Source organism: Alexandromys fortis, unplaced genomic scaffold, assembly GCF_014885135.2.
Source record: "Alexandromys fortis isolate MF-2015 unplaced genomic scaffold, M_Fortis_MF-2015_v1.1 scaffold_74, whole genome shotgun sequence".
Classification (NCBI taxonomy): Eukaryota; Metazoa; Chordata; class Mammalia; order Rodentia; family Cricetidae; genus Alexandromys; species Alexandromys fortis.
Window position 1 is genome coordinate 1,858,197 of NW_026068008.1, and position 27,144 is coordinate 1,885,340.

A 27,144-nucleotide genomic window follows, 5' to 3' on the forward strand; every position below is an offset into this window, starting at 1 on the left:
GAAAGAGAGAGAAAAAGGAGGGGGCAAGAAGAAAGGAAGGGAGGGAGGAAGGGAGGGAGGAAGGAAGTCTTACACTTTCCTGAATAATGGAAGAAAGTGTACAGGGCCCACAGTGCTTTGTGAGAAAGGTCTGGAAGCCGCAACCCTGAGGGAGGGGCTTTTCAAAGGATGGGTACATTTTTCATTAAGGGGCTAATTAGTTCTTAGCTTGTCTTCTGGTGAATATTTCTTGGGGTTATCTCCTGGCCAATTTAACAGGCTCCACAGGATTAACTCTTAAAAGGAAAAGAAAAAAATATGTTCTATTTTTAGAAATTAGGATTGTAGGCCGGGCGGTGGTGGCACACGCCTTTAATCCCAGCACTCGGGAGGCAGAGGCAGGCGGATCTCTGTGAGTTCGAGACCAACCTGGTCTACAGAGCTAGTTCCAGGACAGGCTCCAAAGCCACAGAGAAACCCTGTCTCGAAAAACCAAAAGAAAAAAAAAAAAAAGAAAGAAAGAAATTAGGATTGTAAACCCTTCACCTAGGGCCAGAGATAAAATTTAGATCCTCTTCTGACCAGGAGGAATTTTAGCTTTGACCAATGGACCTCAACAAAGCCCACATATCACCAAGAATCACATAGAAACTTAAATCTGAAGGAGGAGCTTCTTTTTTAGTGTTATCTGGGAAATGGAAGGTAGGGATCCATCCTCAATTGTCTAGGCTTCTAATATAAGCAACACCATCCTCTTAAGAGTTGAGACCATAAACTCATTGAGGAACAATAGGAGGAACCAAACCCTCAAATACTTACGGTAATTCTAATATCTTGTTAGGACAGCTCCAAGGACATTTCTTACTTGTGGCCAAGGACACTGATCAAGAACTCAGATCCCTAAGCTGCCTTCTGGCTTTCTATCTGTTGTCATCAGCAATCATCTTCTGAAGATGCAACCTTGAGTGTCCTTAGGGAATTTGGATGAGGACTAATTTGGCTTATTCCTGCTGAGTGGGGTCATTGGATATGGTGGTTGCTACAATTCTTTAGTAGGCCTATCTAAAAGACCTTAAAAGTGTATAGATATATGATTTAATTTGTGCAACAAATAAGTGTAATTAGGAAAGGTGCAAGCTAGGGAGCCCACATAGGTGGGATTAGGTTACCATAGCACTGTCCGTCAATGGACTGACTGGAAACAGAAAGATGGAAAGTTAAAACAGCAAGTACATAAGGTGCAATGCTTAATAGATTACCACTAGGATTATAATTGATATAAACCATTTACATTCAGTTAGGCAGTAGTGGCACACACCTTTAATCCCAGAACTTGGGAAACAGGCAGGCAGATCTCTGTGAGCTTGAGGCCAGCCTGGTCTACAAGAGCTGGTTCGAGGACAGCTAGGGATACAAAGAGAAACCCTGTCTAAAAAAAAAAAATACAATTTACTTCAATATGATCCATTTCCATTCAACACCAACCATATGGTTCATTGTAGGTTATTTTTTCTTTTTGTATTTTACTTCTCAGACAGTGAGAAACACTGATTACCACAAGCCTAGATATCCTTCCTTAATGAATAGGTAAATATTTTATCTAATCCTTTCCAATGCCACCCTCCCTTCTTTACAAACTTTTCCTCACGCAATCAAAAGCTGACTATCTCTCAAGTGTCACTTATTGTAGAGACTTCTCCATCAGATGCTTTTATCTCTCTAAAATGTTCTTACCATTTCCCCTTGATATTCACCTAAATATTTAATACACAATAAGTTAAAAAATACATAATGTCCTTTGAATGTTATCCATGAATATCTGCATAATTACTAGTCAAAAATGCTTGGAGTGGTACCTGGACCCATCTTCGCTTTTTCCTCTTCCCTTTTAGCCACACTATGAACCATCTGTTGGACTTCAATGCATCTCACTGGTCAATGGTAGCAGCCAGGTACATGATATCTATAAGCTCACAAAGTTCATTGTTTAAAACACATGGATTTTACCATTTGCAGTTCTTGCTTGAGACCTATGTTCACATTTCTTATATATCCAAGAGAAAAATTGCTAGAAGTATGAATAATATCTTTAGTTTCCCAAAATGTCTTATCCTAAATGTCTTCACAAAATAAAAGGCAAAATGTCTTATCCCAAATGTCTGCACAAAATAAAATGCAAATGCTTTGAAATCTAGTTTGTTGGAACTTATAGATCTTTTAAGCTTCAACCAAAACAAGTGAAAAGATCATAATGTTAAAAAAAAACTTTCTGAGAAGAAAAATACTTGGTTTAAGGAAGCAATGGCAAGTGCACTTGGAAACTGAGATATAACATTGAATGAGGACATGTACATTGAAAAAAGCTGTAAAATTTGTGTTTTAATTCTAATAAGAGACAGATGTTTGAACTATAATATCGCCTGCCTCCATGTTTCTTTAGATTATTGTGGATCTTATATTGGTTACAGAGTTCAAGATAAATATGGAGGCAAGTGAGGAAGGTGGGTGGTCATGACTGATACTGCTTATGGTTCTAGGTGAGCAATAATGGCATGGGGTTCAGAGAAGTTAGTGAGAAGCAGATGGGTTCAGGCTAGATGTTGAATTTAGAGTCTTTACAAACTGCTGACGAATCAGATGTATGAACTTTGGGATAGTAACATGTTAAGGATAAAAATCAAGGTTTTTCATCTCAGTTGGAGTAGTAGCAGAGATGGGAAAAACGAGAGTGAAAGTGATAGGCAGATGTGGTGGTATAGAAAGAGAACAACTTAGATAATCAAGTAGGACCTACTTCATCACATTAAGTCAGTGGTTCTCAACCTTCCTGATGATGTGACCCTATAATACAGTTACTTATGTTGTGTGAACCTCAATGATAAAATTATTTTCATTGATACTTTCTAACTGTAATTTTGCTTCTGTTATGAATCGTAATGCAAATATCTGTGTTTTCTAGTGGTCTTTGATAACCCTTTTGAAAAGGTCGTTTGATTGTACAAGTTGAGAACTGCTGCACTAGAAGCAAAAAAAAAAAGAAAAAGTAAAGTGCTTTTATAGTGTATTTGTTCACATTGATATAAGAGATTCTCAGAGAAGCTTCAGTGGGAAACTGTAGTTAGGAGTCTGAGATAAGGATAAGCAGACCAATCAGGAAGGATGAATTCCAGATCCATAATGCTCTTCATTCTAATGTGCTTACATTACAACAAAATAAAACTCACAGTGAGGTAGATAATGCCAGGAGTAGGCATTAGAGAAGTTTACCTCTAGACTGAGGAATACTGTTCTTTACAGGAACAATCCCAGATGGGAGACAAGGGTTTGAGATCTGGGGTCCTGTTCCAATGGACCAAAACGTGAAAGAATGAGATACCACAAGGGTACCTGAAATGACAAGCAGCTGGACCAAGTGATTTGGTGTCCCTTCATTTGAAGGATAAACTCTCCTACATGAGAAATAGCATGGCCAGAAACACAGAATTATCCCAACAGATAGCACAACTGGTAGTATTAAAAAATAGGGATCTTTGCATTTTATCAGGTAAATGGTTTATATTTTTCAATGTAAATTGATAAGAAACAAACAGACATAAAATATATGAGACCAAGCATATGTGTTTTCATAGCATGTATGTACATAATCTCAAAGATCTGTCTGTTGAGAGAGTCTCAAACTTTTTCCCCACATCAATGACCACATGTAATACCCCAATCTTGGTTTCTAAATCCAACCCTCCATTTAGGAGAAGCAGGGAGCTTTAAGGAAATGACTGATTCAAGGAAGATGAGGGAAAATATAAAATGATCCTAAAGACCTATAGGCTATGTTAGAGTAAATTGGAAATATCAAAGCCTATAAAACATATTGACCACACTGAACTATGTTCACCGAATGATCAAGACAGTCCTCAAAATAAGTAATGGAAAATTCTAATCAACTTCCATTAAAAGTCTACACTGAGATAAGTAATGGAGTTAATTGTAATTTTGATATTTATATAAAAAAATTATTAATGATGAAGAAATAGATAATTTTGTTTCTTCAAACAAAAGTGAATTTACTTAATGTTAATATGCAAATAAGGTAAACTCAAAGGTTTGCCAATATCATGTGCTGAAGATTTCATGGTATAAATGCAGTTTTACACTGTGACATTTTCTGTATCCACGCATTGATAAATTCAAACTGTGTTCTACAAACATAACTGACCTGTAATCTTGAAAGGTTTCAGGATCAAGCTACCCAAAAGAAGCCCAAAATGGTTTCCATACTAAAGAGAGTTTGCAAAAAGATGTTAAATGCTGCATCTGCATCTTGAGATGATTCTTTTGATGGGCATGGTGCCATTGGATTAAATGATAACCCTTAATGAAGGATGCTTGGATAACATCATGACACTATCAATGAGCCCTGTGAGCATTCTAAATTCCATGATTTTATTTTGTTGTATAATCATAAGAAACACTAAAGTATTTAGAATAGACAGGGATTAATATTGCTAATTTACTGTTAACTGTTTGGAAAACAAGTTACTTTTTACTTTTAATTAAATTTTTAATTCAATTGGTGGTTTTTGAAAAACTGTCAGCAACAATAAATCCCCAAGTTTGGCTAAAGTTCCTCTAGACCCTAGGAATGCTAAACACTATTGACAGTGACTTCAGGTTCTGGTGTAGTCCTGCGTGTGTCCTGTTGACACTCGATCATCCTGGCTTTGTTTCCTTTCAGCATTTACATGAATTTTCTTCTAATGGTATTTTTTTTGTTTTGCTTTTGTTTTGTTGACTATCTACAAAATGATGTAGTTGTCTCTACTACAAGAAAACCAACTAGATTCATAAGAATAAAAGTAAATATCTGTAGAATTTGTAAATATTTGTTGACATTTGGATAAGAGTTAGTGGAGATAAAATTAAGAAGGAAGACAAATCATAAGGAATTCGCTCAGTAACTCAGAATAATCGAACATGTATGTCAAATGATAAAGTATCCAATGTCCCAACAGAAATATGAGTTTTTGAATTGTGTTTGGCACCAGGTCATGAAACTACTGAGAAATCAGCAAGTATTTAATGTGTGTGTGAGAGAGACCATGCATGTATATATACACACATATATACATAAACTATAAACATGCACATATATATGTATGTATACTATTGAAAAATAAGAAACTATTTGATGCCTGTGTACATGTATGCATGATACACATATATTACACAATACATGCATATGTATGTATAATATTGAGAAATCAGCAAATATTTAATGTTTGTGTGCATGGATGCATACATACACACATAAATACATATACTACACACACGTGTGTGTCTAGCTTTTAATTCATTCTTAAATCAAGGCATAAAATAAGTGACAAAAACGTTTCAATTCTCTGAAACCTGGACAACTATTAGTTAAAACAAATCTGCTGTCCTACTGGCCTACAGCTGGTTATAAATAGCAGTGAGACCTGAGAAACCCTAGCGTGCCAAATGGGCCTTCTAAATATAACTACCCTTCCTCCAAAGGCTTTGAAAAGAATGCTATCTTTTGTGAAAACATGGCCTTTATAAAGGGCATATGGAGGCAAAGGTCAGAGACTGTGAGACCTAGAAAATATTTGAAATATTTGCTTAGTCTGGGAACCCGTATTTTGGAGGCATAAAAACTAAAGACAGATTAAATTAATTTTGATACTCAGTATCAAATGATACATAAGCAATAATGACACCTAAGCCCATGTTTTGTAATCCATGGAACTGGGCATAAGATAGACAGCAAACACAATTCACTTCCAGTATTCACCAGCAAGGAGGATCCCACCTCTGTGCTTGTTCTTCTTGCCACATTCAGAGGAATGATTTAATCAGACAACCTTCTCCATAACCAGTTTAATAAATTGTTCTTCCTTGTACAATTCACTTCTGAAATTCTAAATACATTTTTAAAATATATGAGAGCTTTTCCTTTCTGAAAATGATTCTGTCTGGAGTTTGACTGTTGGAACTCCTGTGCAGCACAAGCACAGGAACATATTACGGTGAAGGAACCAAGAATGGAGGACAGTAAGTTGGGCAGCATTGATGCCTGCCTTGGGAGAGTAGAGAGAGGGAAGAAAACAGAAAATTATGTGCTTAAAAAAATCCAATTTGATGTTCATCAGTACAATATAACCTATCTTAAATTAAATTGAAGAGAGATTTCTGCTGTTGGTATTGACACAGACTAGAGGAAACACAGAGTCAAGACTTATGTGTATTTCTATTTCATGTGACTATTCTAAAACTCTCTACAAGGCCCACTTTTCATAAATAAAAATGGTCCATTTTTAACAGTTCCCATTTGTCTGTACATTAATAAATGGATAAATAAGAAGATAAACTAAAAGTCATGGTTATACTTCTCCACATTTGAAAACAATGAGATTATGTTCGTAGCCGGGCGATGGTGGCGCACGCCTTTAATCCCAGCACTCGTGGGCAGAGGCAGGCGGATCTCTGTGAGTTCGAGACCAGCCTGGTCTACAGCGCTAGTTCCAGGACAGGCTCCAAAGCCACAGAGAAACCCTGTCTCGAAAAACCAAAAAAAAAAAAAGAAAAAAAAAGATTATGTTCATGTATGTATGCTTGTTTGTGTGTATGTGTTCGTGTATCTGCCCTTGTCCGAATATTGTGGAAAATATTATTCTGCCTTTACAGTCAGTGAAATACAGCTCTCATTTAAAAATTATCCTAATTCTGTCAGAGACGCCAGATTTGATAGTGATTTCTGCCATTGGAAAATGGATAAGCGTCCTGGGTGATTTCTGTGCCGTCCATATGAGCACTTTCCCTTACACACTTAGATGGAAGCACAGAAAAAGAATGCATGATTCTAATTTTAACTTGAAACATGTTTTGCTGTGAGTCATCCTTCAGGTACTATTCAATATGACTATAGAGTCCATGTTATGGAAAATATTAAAGTTGGTGTGAATTAAAGAAGTCGTGAGACTCCCTATGCAACATTGGAAGGTATGACAAGCACCAGGCTTTCTGGTTATCAGTTAAATGCATTTTGATAAAACATTGTAGAAATCAGGTGAGACAATCCTACGTTATGATGGGGAAGTAAAAATCATCACTTAGAATATGTGTCCAAAGAAGTTTATACTACAATATAAGAGCATCAGTTGATTTACATGTCAGTATCTGATCTAATGGACACATTTCCCAAGGCCACATTAATATTTTTAAAATTTTTATTTACTTTAATATTTCCTTAATTTTAAAGTAGTTTAGTTAATTCTGCTGTTCTTCAGCAAACCCTCTTCCCTCCATTCCTTTCACACTAACTTAGACAATGTATTAGCATTCAGAAATTCTAGTATATAGAAAAAGCCTTGAAATAACACATAGCAAATGCGTATCGATATTGTGTGTATATGTCATTAAAAGGATTTTAGAAATATAGCAGTAGTCGGTGAAGTGAACCAGTTTATCATACTTTTGAGTAACGAATGGAGATCATAACACTGTATAGAAAGTAGCATCTGCGAGGCAGATAATTGGCAGGGATTATACACATATTTAAAATATGCTAAGTACAGTCACAGCAAGTGTTATTTTGGGCTGAAAAGAGGTTCATTGGGTTGTATAAACACAATTTCAATTGGAATTTTCAGATATCATCCAAAAAGAACTTGCTTGCAGAAGAGCTCATACTGGTGTGTGTGAAATGTGTGTGGTTTAGTTAATGCATTTCCACTCATTCAGAAAGATGTAGCATTGTGACATCACGAAGAGCCATTCTTAGACTTTTCAGACTGGTGTTTCTTTTCCATTTACCAAGTAATGCCATCTGCTTATTTATCCCAGTTAGAGCTCTAGACACACTCCAAGATTCTCATCCCAGATCCCTCGACTTTCAACCATCCCACTCTGGCAGGCACTAATCTTTCCTTCTGTGCAGATGCCTCGTTGGTGTGCCTCTGCTCCCTCACCCTCAGTGCCTAGCAGCTCTGCCTCAGGCAGATTGAAGGAAACTGCTCTAGTGGGGAGCTGGGACCTGCTGAAGCATTTTCCCCAAAAATGGACTAAAGCTCATTATCATCCTCATCGTTATTATGAACACAAACAATACATACTTAGTTCTTATGATAATCCAAAACAGGTAAATATCACCAGCTTCATATTCGAATAAATTGGGAACATAACCAGGTCCTTTCTGTCTTTAGTTCTCTTCCGGTTATATTACCTACAAACACATCTTTATTATCTGCCTCCAATCACCCTTCATTTTCTCTTTTTCTGTTTTTCTTTTTTTAAGCCTTTCTTAGTCACAGACAATTTTACTTTTGTAAACTGTATAACATATGTTATTGACATTTACCAAATTAAAAGCTAATATTATTTGTAAGTAACTGTGCTGCCTACTTTTATGTCAACTTGATACAAACTAGAATTTCATCAGTAGGGAAAATGCCTCTACAATATTGGACTGTAGTCAAGCCTGTAGGGCATTTTCTTAATTTGTGCCTAATGAAAGAGGGCTCAGCTTCTTGTGGGTGAAGCCACCCCTGGGTTGGAGGTCCTGGGTTCTATAAGGAAGTGGATATAAGTAGCCCTTATCCATGATTCTGCATCAGCTCCTACTTCCAGGTTCCTGCCCTGTTGAGTTCTCAAAGGTGGACTATCTTATAGAAATATAAGCCAAATAAATCTTTTCCTCTCCAACTTGATTTTCAGTTATGGTATTTTATCACAGCAATAGTAATCTAAGGGAGTAACCAACATGGCATGGGAAGCAACTGGCATCCCATTTGATGAACTGCATTAATATCAGTTTTGAAACTGTAAATATTTTCTCACTTTTGCAAGTTTATAATTTTGTAATTATTTTCTCAGATATTACTCAGAACTTTATGTAGATCCTTCTCAAAATCATATTATAATCATTGTTAGTTGTGTTTTAATTCCCTTAAAGCTAAACAACCTTCACAGTGAGGCATCTTGAATATAAAGAGCATCCTCAAATGATTAATTATGTGGGGTATGGGATAAGATTTTATAGACCAAACATAGAAATCAAGGAGAACATAGTGGCTCCAATTAGCATGTGTAATCAAATAATATGATTGAAAAGTCATTTTCTATAGCCGATTTATTTATTTATTTATTTATTTATTTATTTGTTTGTTTGTTTGTTATGTATACAATAGTCTATCTGTGTGTATGCCTTCAGGCCAGAAGAGGGCACCAGACCTTATTACAGATGGTTGTGAGCCACCATGTGGTTGCTGGGAATTGAACTCAGGACCTTTGGAAGAGCAGGCAATGCTCTTAACCACTGAGCCATTTCTCCAGCCCTGAAAGAGCCATTTTAATTTAAGCACAGTTTTTTCCATACCACAGGAGGGTGCAGGACCTCAGGACAGACAGCCGAGAGCCACTCTGTCTCCACTGGGAATCAAACCCTTGCAGGCAGTGCTCTTAACCACTGAGCCATATCTCTGCTCTCTATAGCCATTTTAAAAGACAATCATTTGTGAAATAATGTCTGTCCCAGTAAAGTATGGAAATAGCTACATATTTATAAAGAAATATTAAGGCAAACGCCTTACATAAGGAGTGGCATTACTAGCCCATGGCTCTGAAAGCTGTTAGGATTTTGAAGTGGGTAAATCCTGGTTTTCATTCTTATGCCTGTATTTCCTCTGCGCTTGTAAAATATTAGAGAAATCAGTTAATCTGTCTGATTTAGTTTCTTCATTCGTAATGTACATTGAATATTACTTATATAAAGGCCAGCAGTATTTCAGACTCTACCATCTCAGCAGTGATATCATAGGGATTATATGATAGTCTTTACAATACTCAGTGGATGATGTAGAAATTCCAAAAATAAGGACAAAATAAATCATTGGAAGTCACCAGGTCTATTTTACAAAAGACTAGCCATTTGCAAGATGACTTCTCTCCCATGGTGCAACTGGGACAATAACTGTGTATCATGCTGGAAGATGCACATTTGTAGTGTGGTCTTGCTTTGCATTTCTCCCTTTACCTACCAGGTACCTTCAGATGTGTGAACCTGTAATCATATATTTTTCACTCACAACATTAGTTGAAAAAATATTTGATAAAAAATAAAAATCTTAAAAACATAACCATGAATACAGTGAACTAAATTTAGTTTGCTAGGGATTGGTCAGTGCTTTCTGGTGCCGAGATTATTGTTTAAATCCTCTGTTGTAGGGGCACCATACAAAGAGAGCTACTCGTGTTCTAGAGAAAATGGAATTGAAGAAACTATAATATGGGAGGACCTCTTAAAGCTATCTGACTTAAGAAACATTTAAACAATAGAAATTGTCAGTAGTAATGGCAAAGGGGGAGTATTAACTGAGTGAATGTATTTATGAGTAGTCTTAAAGCCACTGGATCCCTAAATAGAGGGAAAGTAGTTCCCAAAATAGATAGGTCCCTGGTTTTAGTAAGAGTTGTAGGCAATACTCTTATTTAAACTTTTGATTGGCAAAACATTATGAAGTTAGTCTTGATAAAAAATAATTAAGAAGAAGTGATTAAATAGAAATAAAATCAGCCAGCTTAAGAATCTATAAAAAAACAGCATAAGATATATTCACAGAAGCAAAACCTAGGCTGACGGTTATACTCATGTTGACAAGGTAAAATGGGGAAACTACCTGTGGCTTTGAATTAATCAAACGAGTGACATGAACTTGCCTGGGACCCATGTATTACCACACTTCAGTTAATATTTTTTAAATGTATTTGACAAATAATAAAGTACTAATTTTATTGAGTCTCTGTCTTAACATTCACTACTTTTCAGTATTTCATATGCTAAAACTGGGAGTCTCGTGAAGCACTTTTGTCCTGTACCAAAATGCTTGCTTGTCTCCTGTAAATTTTTGACTGTTCAGTAAAAAACCTAAACCGGCCCATTGTGTAATCGGTCACCATTCCTGGGAGCATCTATATGAAGCCAGCTCTGGTTATTTGAGTTTTGATATTTTACAAAGGTTTCCTTGAAAATGAATAATGGGACTTGTGACTGCAATATCTAAGCTTTCAAATGAAAATGATAATTTTTGGAAATGTAGTCTCTGGTCCCGTGAAGCTCTAAGTTTTCATTTCTGAAATCTTATGATGATACAGGTGGCATCAATAACAATTTTATATTGCATAATTGAAAATTATTTGGAAAATTTGCCTGACTCAGTACTCAGTGAACCAATATATGTCAAGTGAGTGATTCTTGGCATTGTGTGTGTGTGCACGCACACATGTGTTTGCAAGAACAGAAGAGCCATTCATGCCGCAGGGTGGAGAATACACATTAGTCAGACAAGGTGGAAAGCATTTTGATGGTTTTATAGTCTACAGTATAAAAAATTCTACAATTATCTGAAAAGACTATTAAAAATCTCTTCACTTTCCAGCCTACATAAAAGTCTCAATGAGGGCCAGATTTTCTTCAAGTGATCCAACATATTGCAGCAGATCTAATGCAGAAGCACGCTGAAGAAACCAGCTGTCTCCTGTTAAGCCAGACATTTAGAAAAGTCAGACTTACAAATGTAAAACTATAGAGAATTCCTGTCATCAATTTCTCTTGCTTTCAAAAACATATTTCCTTTCCAATACAAATATTTATGTAAATATGTAATAAGGTTATTGGTATCTCTCAGTGAACTAGAAAATACTTAAATTTGACCACTCCTTTCATTTTGCACATGGCAAATGTTGGTAGATTTGTTCCACATAAATGTTCGGTCATTGGCATTCTTGGTTGCTTTTCATAATGCATGGAAATCTTAGACAACAAACACTGATGTGTACCAAGCTCTGAACACACTGGAAATTGCTCAGAGCTTTTGCAGCTGCACATGCTTTCATTATTTTAACACAAGTATTTTGCCATTGCATTTAAAGAGTGGAGCAAGAAGAGTTTTCTTGTTTCTTACATTTTAACTTTTGTAAAAAAATAAATAAATCCTATTGTTCACGTTAGAAAGAAGTCTTCAGTGTATGCTGGAGGCAGTCTCTCCATTCTTCCTCCAAGTCTGTGAGTCTCATTTCATGTGTCCCATTTAGAGAAGTAAAATTAGCATGCTCTCCAGTCACCATTTGGCTCATGACTCAATGTCACTATAAAAATCATCCTAGCAGCTTCATAGGCTTCGGTTCTTCTCCACTTGAAGAGAGGAGGCGTAAGTACATGTCGTTATGGGACGCTTGAGCTTTGCCTAAGTCTGTAAGTGCTGCTGGAGTAAAGCCTGGCTTATTTCCACAAATAATATATTAGAAGAATAATGGGCATGTCATAGGAAAGGGCCCAAACCTATTTAGCATTTCCTGATCATTTGCTTTGTAGTGAGGGAGGGGGGCTTGCTCAAGCTGTGGGGAGCATGTTTATTCATTATTGTAAATTTTGATCGAATCGCCTTAAGTGTCATTTTCTTGAAATTTAAACTTTAAAATTTAATCTAACATTGGATAGCTCAAGATTTAATAAATAAGGTATCTTCCCCCAACTAAAGACTTAATTATTAATTTATGTTTGTATAACTGGGTACAAAAACCCACCATATCCCTTGTCTATGTCTAATAAATTATCATTAGTTAATTTTAGAAAATTCTAAATATAGCAACACAAATAGAGACTAAAGCCTATTATAACTATATTTTCAACAGTTTTTCTTTATTTTATGCAGTCAGAACATATTGAAATTACTCCTCTGCTAAACCTCTCTCAGCTGCTGGTGTTTATTGATGATGTTCTCACTCCTTCCTTCCTCCCTCTCCCTCCCTCTCCCTCCTTCTCTCTCCCTCCCTCCCTTCCTTCTTACTTTTCTTTTCTGGTTATCTGTTATTTACAATTTTTTGATGACAATTCTCTGGAATTTCATAAGAAAAGTTTGTTTTCCTTGATATAATATGCTTGTTGTAATATCTCTGGATATTTGGTAGCTGAATAAATAAATAGACCTATGCCTAGATACTTGCTTTAGAGGAAAAGTCATTGTATATGTGAAATCAAACACATTTAAGAACCTAAGAGTAGTAATAAAGTTATAATAATGGAAAGACATACATAGAATTCAAGGCAACAATGAATTTTGTTCAAAAATATTATTGCATTCCTTTTACATTGCATGTATTTATCTTATCATAAATCTATTGATGATCTAAATAAAGTACTTTAAAAGCATTAATTTCCTATTAATAGTTAATTAAGAAGGCAACAGTAATTAAATACCTAATATTTAGTTTACAACTTTAGATGTGTAGAGTGTGTGCATATAAATATCAGAAATGTTTAAGAGGAGGGGCTTGTACTGGAATTTTGTTTACCTTGAGTGTTCTCACTTTGGTGATTCAATCCAAATGCAATCTGTATGCGACCATTTGAAGACAATCACAATACCCCTTTATAATTCCCATACCCATTTGTCTCAGAATATGCTAAGAGTGCACTAAATGAAAGGGTCACAGTTGTCAGTTCTGCTCACATGGTAGGCTAGTTCAGCTTCTTGTAAATCATACCCTCCCATGGAAAACGTAGCCTCTATTCTCTGCTTCATCTTTGATACTTCAGATCTCTATAAAATCAGCATCAGAGTGAGCTAAACCAACCCCACATGTGTCATTATGCAGAGAAAACTACTATATGAAAAAGCCTTGGACATGTTTAATACTGACTTTCAAGCCATGGTTCTGTATATGATTTAGGGGTCACTTAAAATATGAGATATTTTTAACTAAAAATAAGCTATTGATTTTTAGCTCTTATTTTCTTTTGCCAGATGATAAAGCAGTTGTGTTCTTTCTTTTAAGTCCATGTTTTGAAATCTATTTTAAAAGGCAATCATTAAGAATAGAAATAACTATGGCAGATGCTTATTTCTCTAATTTTATTTCTTCTTTAATACTTACAGGTATGTTGACTGGGTTGATATGTTTGTTCAGCTCTATAATCTAAGGTTAATGTAGAAATTTTACATCATGTTGCTAATGTTACTCTGTTAATCACAATATATTTGTAGCTAATAGGATTGAATTACTGCAAGGTCAAAACGTTATTACTGACTCAGAAGCTGCCTCATAAAATAAAGGGAATGTGCTGGGACTTAGGAGCCTATGTTCCAAAAACTTAAGTAACAATGTAAAGATGGGCAGGTTGACTTATATGGTTCTCGGACTCTGTGTATAGGATCGTACAGGTTGGAGTGGATAGGCATTTAGGATTTGTTTATTTGCCAACATCAGGAAGCAGGGGCATTTTCTGTGGCTGCAATAAAAGCCACAGAAATAAAAGACATCATTTCTAGTCATATCTTTATTTAAAACTAACTATATGCAATTCATTATGTTAGAAATTGCATATTAAAAGTAATAACAAAATGTGTATCCTTTTAAATTAGTGTTTTTGTTAACTGGCAAATAAAATAATGGGATTCATACTGACATTTTTATGCATACAGCTTTTTATTTTTCTCACATTCACTGCCCTTCCCATTCCTCCGAACCCCTTTCTTTCTGCCCCTTTTCTCTCCAAAGGATTCTGCTTCTGCTGTCTCTAATTTTCATTCCCCAGCTGAGAGAGCATATGCAATGTTTCTTCCACTCCATTAATAAGTTCTTGACTTGCTATAGCTTTTCATATGTCTAGAAAGAGAGGTGACCATAAAGGTGTCACTGTCTGAATAGACAAAATCCAGGCTCATGAAGTGCTCTCTAAAGACAGGGAGGGTGGCAAAAAAGAAGATGAATTTGGCCTTGAATTTTGAGGACTCAGTCTGTTTCACCAGGCAAATTTAATTGGGAACCGCCTTCCAGGTGGAGCAACAGATTTGAACAAATGCACTATCACTGATGTCTGAAAATCAGTGTGCTGTATTTTGTGATATACCAAGCATGTACGTGATTGGTGAAGTAAAATCTGTAAAAGGAGGAGCCATTGAGATAATGGAAAGTCTTAAATGGAATTCTAACCTTCAGAATTTGGAGACTATGGGTGAGGCTTTAGAAGGTTTTGAGGATGGCTTGAGATTACTCTGGAAGCAGCATTTTAAATAGAGTGAAAATGTAAATGACATAAAAATCAATATTTATTGAGAAATGATTAGATATTGATTTCAAAGGTGAGAGATAAACAAAAATGTGCTATATGGTATATGATGTTATACCAAATGAATGATGGTATTGGAAATGAAATAAAATAAAACCCATAGCATGTGTCAAAAAGGAAGGAAGGGAGGAAGAGATGGAGGGAAGGAGAGAGAGAAGAAGGGAGGAAAGAAAGAAAGAAAGAAAGAAAGAAAGAAAGAAAGAAAGAAAGAAAACAATTCACCAGTAAAGACAATACAGAAAGATACTGTTTAGGAGACAAACTTTGATAAAAACTTACACCCAAAGCCCTGCATCCTGATGGAGCCATCACTGAAAACAGACTGTGTCTAATATTTAGACTGGAAAGGGCTGGGAATAATTCCCTTGGATCAGACCACAAGGAAAAGTCACCTAGAGGTGAATAAGAGGATCTGTGCAGCTCTGCCTACAGACTAATAATAGTCAGGAATGTCTAGTTGAGCCAATTGGCACAATTTTGTACTTTTCCTGGTAACAGCCACCTGGTAGTGAGTTCAAAGAAAGTGTGCCGGGCTGTTTTCTCAGCATGAAACATAGGTAGGAAGGCAATGATCACAACAGACCAAAGGAACTTCCTAATGCTTAGATGAAGAGACATGAACCGTGGATAACTGATTCACAAGGCACTGCACCTAGTGAGACTGAAGTTAAAGGTATTGAAGGAATTAAATGGCTACATGGGAAGAATTGAGAGGAAAGGCCAGGAAAATGTGGTAATAGTCAAAGAAGGGAATTTCCAAATCCAGGATTTCAGAAATGAGGAAGTCTTGACTATCGTTGTAACCATCTTCTTACCTGAAGCTCATTAATTATCACATTATCTACTGTACTTCTTTGCTAATTAATAATTAAGAGCAGTATGGTTAAAGGCTTTTCTGTGATTCACTCCATTACTGAACAGTAGAACAACAGCCACAGCCTAGTTACTTTGCTGGGAGAAAATGTGTGGCATAGACAACAGATAAAGTTGGCTTATGCTTTCATTGTTTTCCGATTATAGGTTCTGATGCTTTGAAGATGTAGCAAAGCATCAAGGTAGTTCCATATTACATAAGAGGGCGTACATCTTTTAGCTGGAAAGGTAAAAAAAGAGGAAAAGGAGGACCCAGGGCCCTAAGACTTCCTTCAAGGCGCTTTCTATGATCTTACTGTATTTTATTAGACCTCACATTCGAGAGGTTCCACCACCTCCAGTAGTAACATGGACTGTGACTTAAGGAGATATTATATTGGTTAATTGTTATGTGCTACTTAAACTTGCTGACACAGCTTTCTGGGAATGAGAATAGCTCCATTTTCCCAGACACAAAGTGTCTAGAACTCCCTATCCTAGAACAGGCTGGCCTCCTACCTCTTTGATGTGGAGAAAGGAAGACAGCAAACAGCTAATTATAGTTAAATATGTTGCATGTGTATGTTTTTAGGGATGACCAATCGGTATTAGAAATTCAGGGGCTTTGCCTTTTCATTGGCTTTGATTTTCTGTAATTGTATCCATTCCTTGCAAAAGGAAGTTTCCCTGATGTGATGTGAGAACTACATTTGTACATCTGTGAGTATAAGTATAAACATTTATAATATAGTTAAGGATTATTCTGGTTTGATAACGTGGCAGTCAGAGAGATGTCAGATTACTGCCAAGGCATGTGCCATTATTGCACCCTTAAGGTGCTTCTGTCATGCTGGTCTTTCCTGTGGTTTTATGTAAATGTTTCAGAAAAGAATCAAAACCTAAACAATTGTTTCTCATTCATTTTATAAGCCATTCATTTAATAGTATGTTTTTCTGTTAAATGCTCACCACTGATTGGGCTGAAGAGATGGTTGAGAGGTTAAGAGCATTGCCTGCTCTTCCAAAGGTCCTGAGTTCAATTCCCAGCAACCACATGGTAGCTCACAACCATCTGTAATGGGGTCTGGTACCCTCTTCTGGCCTGCAGGCATATACACAGAAAGAATATTGTATACATAATAAATAAATATTTAAAAAATGCTCACCACTAATTATCATTACATTCACCTATTAATTTTTCCTTTTTCCTTTGTAGTCCCTGATATGTGGATATTTGTTAGCAATGACTGATGTGGAAACTACATATGCAGATTTTATTGCTTCAGGAAGAACAGGTAGAAGAAATGCAATACATGATATCCTGGTTTCCTCTGCAAGTGGCAACAGCAATGAATTAGCCTTGAAATTAGCAGGTCTTGATATCAACAAGACAGGTGAGTCACTCAGTGTATACCTCTTTAGGAACATGGAATGATCTGGCATTTTCCTACTGAGATAAGGACACACACACAATAGTGATGATGATGATGATGATGATGATGATGATGGTGGTGGTGGTGGTGGTGGTGGTGATGATGGTGGTGATGGTGGTGGTGGTGGTGGTGGTGGTGGTGGTGGTGGTGGTGGTAGTAATAATAAAATAAAACCATAAGTAAAAGCAAAAAAAAAAATCTTCTTTTGAAATCAGATGACACAGTTCAGAACAGTTCAGACAAGATGAAGTGCCTGATCAGCTCCTTAATTCTTCCTTTCTTCAGTGACTTCTCTTGGAAGGATTCCCTACACACATTCAAAAATTAAAACACTTCATTGAAAAAAAAATGTCACTATCTACAAAAGCTTTGAAATTCCTCATGGAGAAACTTAAATGGCTATGACTCCTGCCATGAATAACACTGGTGATCTCCTACATTCCAAACATACTTAAAAAGATTCCCAATTGAGTCAAACAGACCTTAACTCAAAGACCATTCCAAAAGAGGTGCCCTAGAACCATTTTTTATTGAGAATGGAAATAAAATGTTTCTTATGTTTGTGCTTCTTGGATAAAACATTTTTTAAATTTTTTTGATTGAATGGTTTTGTGGAGAAAAACTGTGTTTTAGTATTTATCCAAGTCACTTGACTTTATTGGTGAAAATGAAAAAAAATATTTTAATGCAAGAAAATATTTGATAGCCTTAATTGTGAATATTAAAGTAAGTTCTTTAATAGCTCCTCCATCCATAGTTTCTTTAAATTCATAAAAAGACTTGCACAAAATAATCATTAAATATGAAAGTTATTCAAAATCAAAGAACCACAGTGTTGTATACATAAAAATAACCTGCAATTTCTGATTCTGTAACATTCAGTATGCCTTCACTCTAAGAACATATGTGTGAAAGCTTTCAGATTGTTGGAGAATGTGTGAGGTTATGGTGTGATTTGAAAAAGGAAGAATGTCATGTGATTACTAAAGGTCAGTATATCATAGACATCCCTTCAATTTTTGATTAATGACAAATGTTGACATTATGACTTTGGGAACATGCATATTCTAGGGCTCATTGCTTCCTTGGCATTATTGTATGTACTTAACTCTCAAAGCAATTTGGAGTTAGACTATAGGGCATTATTTCATTTTACTGTTATAAAATGAGTAAATATATATTTTTGTAGTTTAGAATTTTGCCAGTTTCTTTTGATAGATTTGTATTTTAGTTTTTACATAAACATTTGATTTTAAATGACTGCATAAATTTCAAGAAGCCTTAATATTGGGACTTTTGACCCAAGGAGTATTTTCTTATGTTTTGCTTGTCATTGAGAATTACTAGCTTCAAGACTTTTTTTTTATGCAGGAGAACATATTAAATTAATATAAGTAATTTTAATAGTAGTGAGATTTATGTTCATAAATACAAAAAGTAATATGTAAGTCTACACTAAATACATTATAATTATATAATTTGAAAAATATTCAAATATATTGCTGGTCATAGCATATCTTCTTTTCTAAACAATTCTGCATTCTATTTCTAATTATCTAAGCCCTTGCAAATATTTTAGTTTCTCTTCAAATCATTAAGTCTCAAAAGAGGCAGGCTGTTAACAGCCCTGACTTTACCATTCTCCGTGCAAAAAAGAAATGTGAATTATCAACATGAAATTCTAAGCTATAGAACATGCCATTCATAACAGTAACTTTAATACCTCTGAGGATTTGGAGGGACGTCCTTCATCAGTTCCGTCTCTATTTTCTTATAATATATATTTAGCAATATCATTGCTCCTGATAAGTTAACAAGAACCATTTCACAAGGTCTGTTTGCAGTATAATGTTAAATCCCTAGCGATTTCTTCAAACACAGGATCCCCACCCACCCTCATAGGAGTAGGGGTCCTCGTTGTATTTATGCAGTCACTTTAGTCTTTCAGCATTCTCCTCTTTGTCATCTGCCCGGATCTGACTCCCTTCCTTTCATTAGGACAGATCAGAGACCAGTAAACTCTTGGACAAAAGACAAACCAACTAACAACAACAACAACAAAAAATCCTTCTATCTTCTATTGTTACTATAAATTTTCAGCTAATAAAACTTTTGAGAAACCAGGTGGATAATCCTAAAGCTTCATAAGTAATGGCAAAGGTAAATTTTAAATAGAGGATCAGGACGCAATCCCTGGTCTGGTTTCTGTAGACTGTAAAAGCACATTTAATAGTGATCAGCTTGGCCATGAGATTTTCTTTATCAAAAGCACAGCCAATCATTGACAACTGAATATTTCACAAGTTATTTTTTTCTGACTATTGTGCCAGTGTTGATGTGGGAATGATTTCTTACTAATAAAGAAACTGCCTTGGCCCATTTTATTGGATAGAAAATTAGGTAGGCGGAGTAGACAGAGGAGAATGCTGGGAAAAAGAAGCTGTGTGAGGAGTCGCCATGGTTCTCCCGTTCCAGACAGACGCAGGTTAAGATCCTCCCTGGTAAGCCAGCTCGTGGGCTACACAGAATATTAGAAATGGGTTAGAACAATATGTAAGAGCTAGCCATAAGGAACTGGAACTATCCGGGCCAGGCAGTGTTTGAAAGAATACAGTTTCCGTGTAATTATTTCTGGGTATAAGCTAGCCATGCGGGCGGCCGGGTGCCGGGGACGCAGCCCTGCCGCTCCTATTTCAACAGATGGCGCCCAGACGTGATGGGCTAAATCCACTTAAAAACCTGAGAAGGCTTAAAAATAAGGGAAAGAGAGTTTAACACAGATTTTTGCTGTTTTGTTGGTGGCGTGCTGTAGAGAGATTCCTGATTCAGCAACAGCAGCAGAGAAAAAAAGCTGCGTCATTTTAAAGCGCGGCTTCCTGGTGCTATGCTGCCAGCGTGAACTCTGGCTTTAAAGCATTTCAAGGCTTTTATGGGACTGGATGTTTCTGTTCCCACTTGGGATCGGAGGAGATTGCTCTGAGACCTGCCGATGGCTCAGCGTTCCCTGCCTACACCTGGGCAGATGGCGGAATCAGGCTTAGGCAGGCGGAAGAGCATGGCGGATTCCTGCTGCCATACAGAGACGCGTTTTCAGACTGCGCAGTGCTCTGCGTGTCAGATTTGGCTGTAACTTGGATAAAAAGAGTTTCTGTGCTGCACACTCAGTCTCAAAATTAAATTGCTGATTGCGGCTCCAATGTAAACTGCTGTTTGCCTGTAACTGTGCTCAGCTCAAAAGCACCAAATGACTCTGAGGCAGGAGCGGCTGCTCCTTGCTGAACTGTGCTGATCTCAGGCAGGAACTACCGTAATTACCTTAAAACCGTGCAGTTAAGGTTTAGACTGGGCAGGACACAGGCAGTACCGTATTACCTATACATGGTGCAACTTAAGTTTTTAAGAAATGCTTAACATTTTAAGAAATGCTCCTGGATAATAAAAAAAAAAATACAGATTCACAGTAAAACAGATTCAGACACCGTTGGATGAATGTACGTAGGCTTGGGGAAAAAAAGAGAATATAAAGAATAAAGTTAATGTCTTAAAAAGAAAAAGGGTAAAGTCTTTAAAGAGACAGAGTACAGAAGTACAGATAGTTATAGATTAAGAGAAATAAAGAAAAATAAGCCACGTAAAAATGAAAAATTCACAGAGAGTCTGGATTATGTACATTGTGTTTTCTTTAAAATTTTTGACTGTGAAGGAGCTAAGTACAAAGAGACATTTTATTATATGGGCTGCTAAGCTGAACCTGCACATATGTTCTAAAGGTATCTTGACTTCAAAATTTGGATCTAAGGATATGATGCTTTGGAGAGGGTCTTCTTTTGTTTCCACAGAGGATGTGACCCTATGGATTGCATCTATCCCGGTATGGTATGATAGACCACGCCCTCCTGAAAGGTTGCTGTGAACACCCTCAAAAAATTACTTCACTCAACTGCCAACCGAGATGAACCTGACACACAGGTTACACCCTAAATGATCTGATTAACAGTGCCCCCATTCAGCAGGAAGCAGTTTGGAGAGAAAAAACTACGCCCATGTTCCCAAATATTGTTTATAAATGTTCTTTTACATTTAAAGGGGGATATGATATAGATATGAATAATTTGCATTGGTATGGATTTTAAGGTCAATTTTGTTATATGTATATGTATTTTTGAACTTGATTAAGGTATTGTGATTATGTAGTTCACTTAAAATGTAATGTATAATTAGGAAATATAGGTTGTTAATGGATAATCATTGCTAATAGTTAAGCTTGTAGTCATGTTAGTTAGATTTTCTAGATATATAGAGATATATTTCAATTAGATAGGCATTCTTCATATCTTTCAAAGACTGCAGAATATGGCATTTAAAATATTTTAATAACTTAGGACTTTTCATGACAAGGAGACACGTCTGCTCCTGGCAGCACCAGCTACTTCAAGAGGAAGATGGGCATCGAAGAGGATCCTTATGGAGTTGGATAGTCATTTGGGCAAGAAACTGCTCTTGCCTGGACTGTTGCATAAACTGGACACAGAGAACCCTCAGAGAGAGGACTGCTGAACTTGCCTAAAGGTGAGATGGTCTTTCGGGGTTCCTGATTCATGAAAGAGTCTACAAGACATTCTACAGAACACAGCAGAAAGTGACTGAACTGTCTTTAAAATTTCCTGCTTCATGGAAATGTATCTGGATACCATGGGCCTGTAGGCCGAAGATGGATGCCCCAACGGTACAGAGGAACTTTGGGTGACTGTCCAGGCAGCGAGATGTCTCTGTCATTTCTAGAGTTTTCTTATTTCTTGTTTACTTAGATAATATTATATCCTTCTGGAGTCTTTGATGGAGTTGAAGAATAAATAGTTATAGTTTTCCTTAGTTATGATAAGAGATAAAATAGATATAAATATTGTAACTGTAATTCTTACTTGATAACTGTTTTGTTATATGTAATTTTACTATGCTAAAGTTAAAGCCTTTCTTTTTTGTTTAAACGGAAAAAGGGGAAATGATGTGGGAATGATTTCTTACTAATAAAGAAACTGCCTTGGCCCATTTTATTGGATAGAAAATTAGGTAGGCGGAGTATACAGAAGAGAATTCTGGGAGAAAGAAGGTTAGAGGAGGAGTCGCCATGATGCTCCCACTCCAGACAGATGCAGGTTAAGATCCTCTCTGGTAAGCCAGCTCATGGGCTACACAGAATATTAGAAATGGGTTAGAACAATATGTAAGAGCTAGCCAATAAGAAACTGGACCTAGCCGGGCCAGGCAGTGTTTGAAAGAATACAGTTTCCGTGTAATTATTTCTGGGTATAAACTAGCCATGCGGGCGGCCGGGTGCCGGGGACGCAGCACTGCCGCTCCTATTTCAACACAGTGTCACAGAAAGTACCAGGCTCGGAATGTTCACACTGTTTTCTTGATTGTGCACTACCAAGAAAACACACTTGTCTCTATAACCTGTTCAGACTTCGCGGATAGGTCTGACGTCTACAACAGGATACGCTAAGAGTCAGTAAACACAAGCTTCCCTGCTTTCTTTATCTTTTACAGAAGGTGAAGACAATGGACAGAGAAGCTCCACAGAACAAAGTGGGGAAGCCCAAGGAGAAGCCGCCAAATCTGAAAGCTAACAACACTCCGTTCTGACCGTCAACACCACGTGACAATGTGGCGAATCTCCTGGCATTGCCTGGATGTATTTGCTGTCATGAGTGTAAGCGAGGGGAAGAAGATGGCTGCGCTGTGTGGCCAGAAGCAGTTCGCTGCCATGTTAAAAGTGGGGGCGGAGCCTGTGTCTGCAGACAGCCGTTTCCCTACCTCTGTCATTAGCAATGGTTGAAATCACCTGGCCTGTGCTTGGATCTCGTTTTCTGTATGGGTCTTTTCACTTGACCGTCTAATGAAATGCTTGTAGAGAGTAGCACCGACCTCGCTGATGATTCCTGTAGCATCTGGCCCCTCATGATGTCAGAGGATTTAATTGTGTCTAATTGAAAAGGGTTGGCTGAACCCCAGAGTTTAACTATCTCTGGTTGGAGTATTCACCCAGTAAAAGAACCATCCAGAGAGCACTGTTAGCATTGTGTCCCTGTGTGTTAGTGCTGTGTTATTCACACCGTTTTGTGTCGTGCAGTATACCTGCTCAGCACTGCCCTTTGACTGCTTGTGTAAAACAAAGGATGTACATTACTGTGAATTTTTATACCACTCATTTTTTAAAGGGCTGCCTTTTTCATTTCCCATAGTGTTGTGGCATGCACGGGGAAGAACATACTTTTGTAAACACTACTCTCCCCATGAAAACTGTGTGCTGACGACTAAGTCGACCAGACTCACCAAGACCCCTTTGCTTATTATACAGGCATTTGGAAATATCCATTAATGTGAATATTGCCTGAGTTCACTCTTCTCGGTCTCTGCACAGACAAGAATTTTATCAATATTGATTTTTATCTCTAAATAAGATGTTCTTTCAGCTAATATTTTGAGTTTTCATAAGAATTTTAGAAATTGAAGTAGAAAAAGAAAGCCAGATAATACTAAGAACTGGAAAGACCGTGCTCCGTGGGTCAGTTTTCTCATGCTGATGTGTGCCACTGTTTAAATCCGGAGGCTGGCTTATGAGGAACGTTCTCTCCACCCAACCCTTGAGGATCAGGCCTAGACGTGGAGCCCTTGTGCTGTGTCCCACCATGTCCTTTTTCAGCCCTTTCATATCCAGATGTTATTATGCACTTTTTAATGTTTGTAAACTTTTACTAATAATTAGTGTGAATTGCATTCTGATACAATAATTACCACCTAACCACACTTTTACTGATGCTGTTGGTGGCCTATGGTGTGTTTTGACATCGTGACTCTTGTACGGAAAATTTCTGTGACCTGTGTAACCCTTCTGGTCAGTATTATGAAGCCAACTGTCTATGATAATAAATAAGGTTCCAGTAAGATGCCCAGGGCTCATGAATTGTGGGATAAATAACAGATGACAGGAGGCCTTTGCAGCAAACGATCCCCTAAGTGCGCTGGAGGGCATAGCCACAAGTTCCAGATTAAGTAGAGAGCAGTGCTTCAAGAGGCAGTCTGTGGGGCTGACAGGAGTTCAGCCTGTCTGTAGTCACTCACAAAATGGAAGGTCATAGCCTGCTCACATCTTCCTGTACAGTGCATTTTTACAGACTGGGAGTACATGAGTCTCTTTGGTTCCCAACTGAATATTTTCCAGAAAAACAGGAAATGTCAAGTATGTCTTTCTGGATATAGAACAGCAAATAGATTAAGTGTGGGAGTCCTTGTTTTGGTCTAACTCGTTGGAGGCTAGTTAGGAGTGAAATAAACCTACTTAGTGATAGACTCAAACACGTGAGCAGAAGCTTCCAGGCCTGTTTAGACAATCTTTGATAATCTATCTAAAACATTCAACAGTTTTCAACGTCCTTGTTTAATTATCCTTATAGCTTTCTTGTGAATATGAAGTTCATTCTTAACGTTGTGGAATTCCAAACTGATTTCACGTGCGTTTTGTAAAATTTAAAGCAGTGCTGAGTCTATGTGGAAGGTTTATATACCTGTGTGATATATTACTATTAATGCATGTGGTGCCATGCTTGTCTTCAAATATATAAGAAGTGCTAAATGGAAAAGTCATATGGAGCTTTTGATTTTGTTTGGCCTCTTACTACTACTTTGTAATACTGTACTTAAATCCAGAGGTATTCTCAATCTGGGAAGGAAAAAAAAATTCTCAAGCTCCCAAACTGTATCAATTTTCTTGGCAAAAGTGCATAAAATCTTTAAATTTTTATTTAATATCTGTTACTTGCAAGTAAGTAATAATACATAGGGAATGAGTCTGTAACGACAGATGGAAGAGTGGGCAACCCAAACAAGTGATTGTTAACTACCCCAACTGAGTCACTTCGAAACCCTTTCTTTCAATAATTCGAATGCACCATTTAGAGTTCAATCTTTCTCCCTTTTCACACATTGGGAAGTGAACATGAATAAGGACTAATTTTTGCAAGATTAGAAAGCTATTTTGATCCCGTGTTTATCTATCAACAGAATTTTGGTTCCACATGTCACAAAATTAAAGCTAATTACACAGCATATTTCTCTGTGTGGAAAGGGTCAGTGATGCCCTCATTCAGCTGTGTTTTACGGAAAAGCACAGTGAGTTCCAGAAGGGACTTGTCTCTCTTGTGAATGGCAGATGGGTCAATGGCACATGTGGCTAAGCCCACCTTTTCTTTTGTTTTAGCTTTTCTTTAAATATTCAATTAAAGCTTATTTTGAGAGTTTACTTCTGGCATATGAGTCAAAAATTTGCATAGGTTTATGTTATGAATGTGTATCAACATTCTATGTTTTTTTATTGAATTACCAAGAAACATAAAGATTTTGGTTTTTGATACATTGACGATGAGTGAGAAGTTGTTTAATTTACCTGTTCTCAACTGAGAGCATCCTATGTCAATGCTTGCTCATCCCGAGTTCACAGAAGTGCATTCTGCGCTGTAAAAAGTATCCTGACATTCATTATTCTGGAAATCCTAACACGGTACTCCACTGTTGCCCTACCACTGAGCCTTCCTTGGACGTGGCAGCAAGGCACCATTTTAGAAAATGAATGGCATTTATATTTCTTCACAGAGAAATAACACAAGAAAAAAGATGTAACTGATGGGCAGCAGGCTTCTGAGTTAAACCTGCAGTAGTAAGGAGAAAATGTGTTAAATAAAAAAGAATAAAGGATCCATAATTGATGATGTCTTAGAAGCCCGGCATTGTTCTTTGACTGAAGAATGACAGCCTTGGAAGTCATTTGTGAGCTTCTATGACTTTTGTATTTAGCAATGTTGCATGCTCACACAATTGATATTAAAATCAGCACTTGTTTTCTGAAATGTAGTCTATCAAGAGTGTTTATTTACTATATACTATACACATGGTGCTAGAGAAAGGCTTTAAAAGAGAAACTCAAGCCTAAGGCATCTGTGGTGCCTTAGTTTAGATTCCCTGTCCTTTTCTGTAGAAAATTCTATTCCATTCTACTGTAGAAGCTCAGCACCTTCAATGTTCCCTCTACCGTAACCATCCCTCTCTCAGATCCGAAATGCCGTCATACCTCTGCTTCTTACTTGGTTATCAGAAGGATTTTGAACATGCTGTTAAAACATTCTCCAGTAAGTTCTCTCTCTCTCTCTCTCTCTCTCTCTCTCTCTCTCTCTCTCTCTCTCTCACACACACACACACACACACACACACACACACACACACACACACACACACACACACAGAGAGAGAGAGAGAGAGAGAGAGAGAGAGAGAGAGAGAGAGAGAGAGAGAGAGAGAGAGAGAATCCGTTAGTTACACTCCCTTTCCCTAAATTAAATTTTACATGATTTTTGGTAACTTTCTTCTCTCCCACCCACACTCTGATCATGTGAGAAATAGAAGTTCAAGGCCTGAGACATCATCCACATTGCCCTTCTACAATAAGGATTTCCAATGAGTCAGCAATGACAAACATTGTTACAGACACCTCTTGTCACTGTGTTGTCGGTGGCATTTGGTGTTAGAAGCTATTTGAATAGACCTTCCTTTATCTGTATACTATTTCCTTTTAGTTACAATATTTTCATCACATGCAGGTAGAAAAGACCAAGAAGAAAACAACATGAGACTCAAATAAAATTAGCCACCCATCAGGCAGGATCTGGTCTCCAGCACAAAGGA

At 37.1% G+C, this 27,144-nt stretch overlaps 1 protein-coding gene across 2 annotated transcripts in view; it reads left to right on the forward strand.

Moving 5' to 3' along the window:
* The window catches only part of Pkia (cAMP-dependent protein kinase inhibitor alpha), an 83,300-nt gene extending 56,998 nt beyond the window's left edge, over window positions 1–26,302 (forward strand). For both annotated transcript variants that reach the window (XM_050161740.1, XM_050161741.1), the window contains 2 exons: window positions 17,190–17,367; window positions 22,957–26,302. In XM_050161740.1, coding sequence (XP_050017697.1) covers window positions 17,217–17,367; window positions 22,957–23,036 — 231 coding nt within the window. In that variant the 5' untranslated portion in view covers window positions 17,190–17,216 and the 3' untranslated portion in view covers window positions 23,037–26,302. The remainder of the gene's footprint in view (window positions 1–17,189; window positions 17,368–22,956) is intronic.
* Window positions 26,303–27,144: the final 842 nt, after the last annotated feature.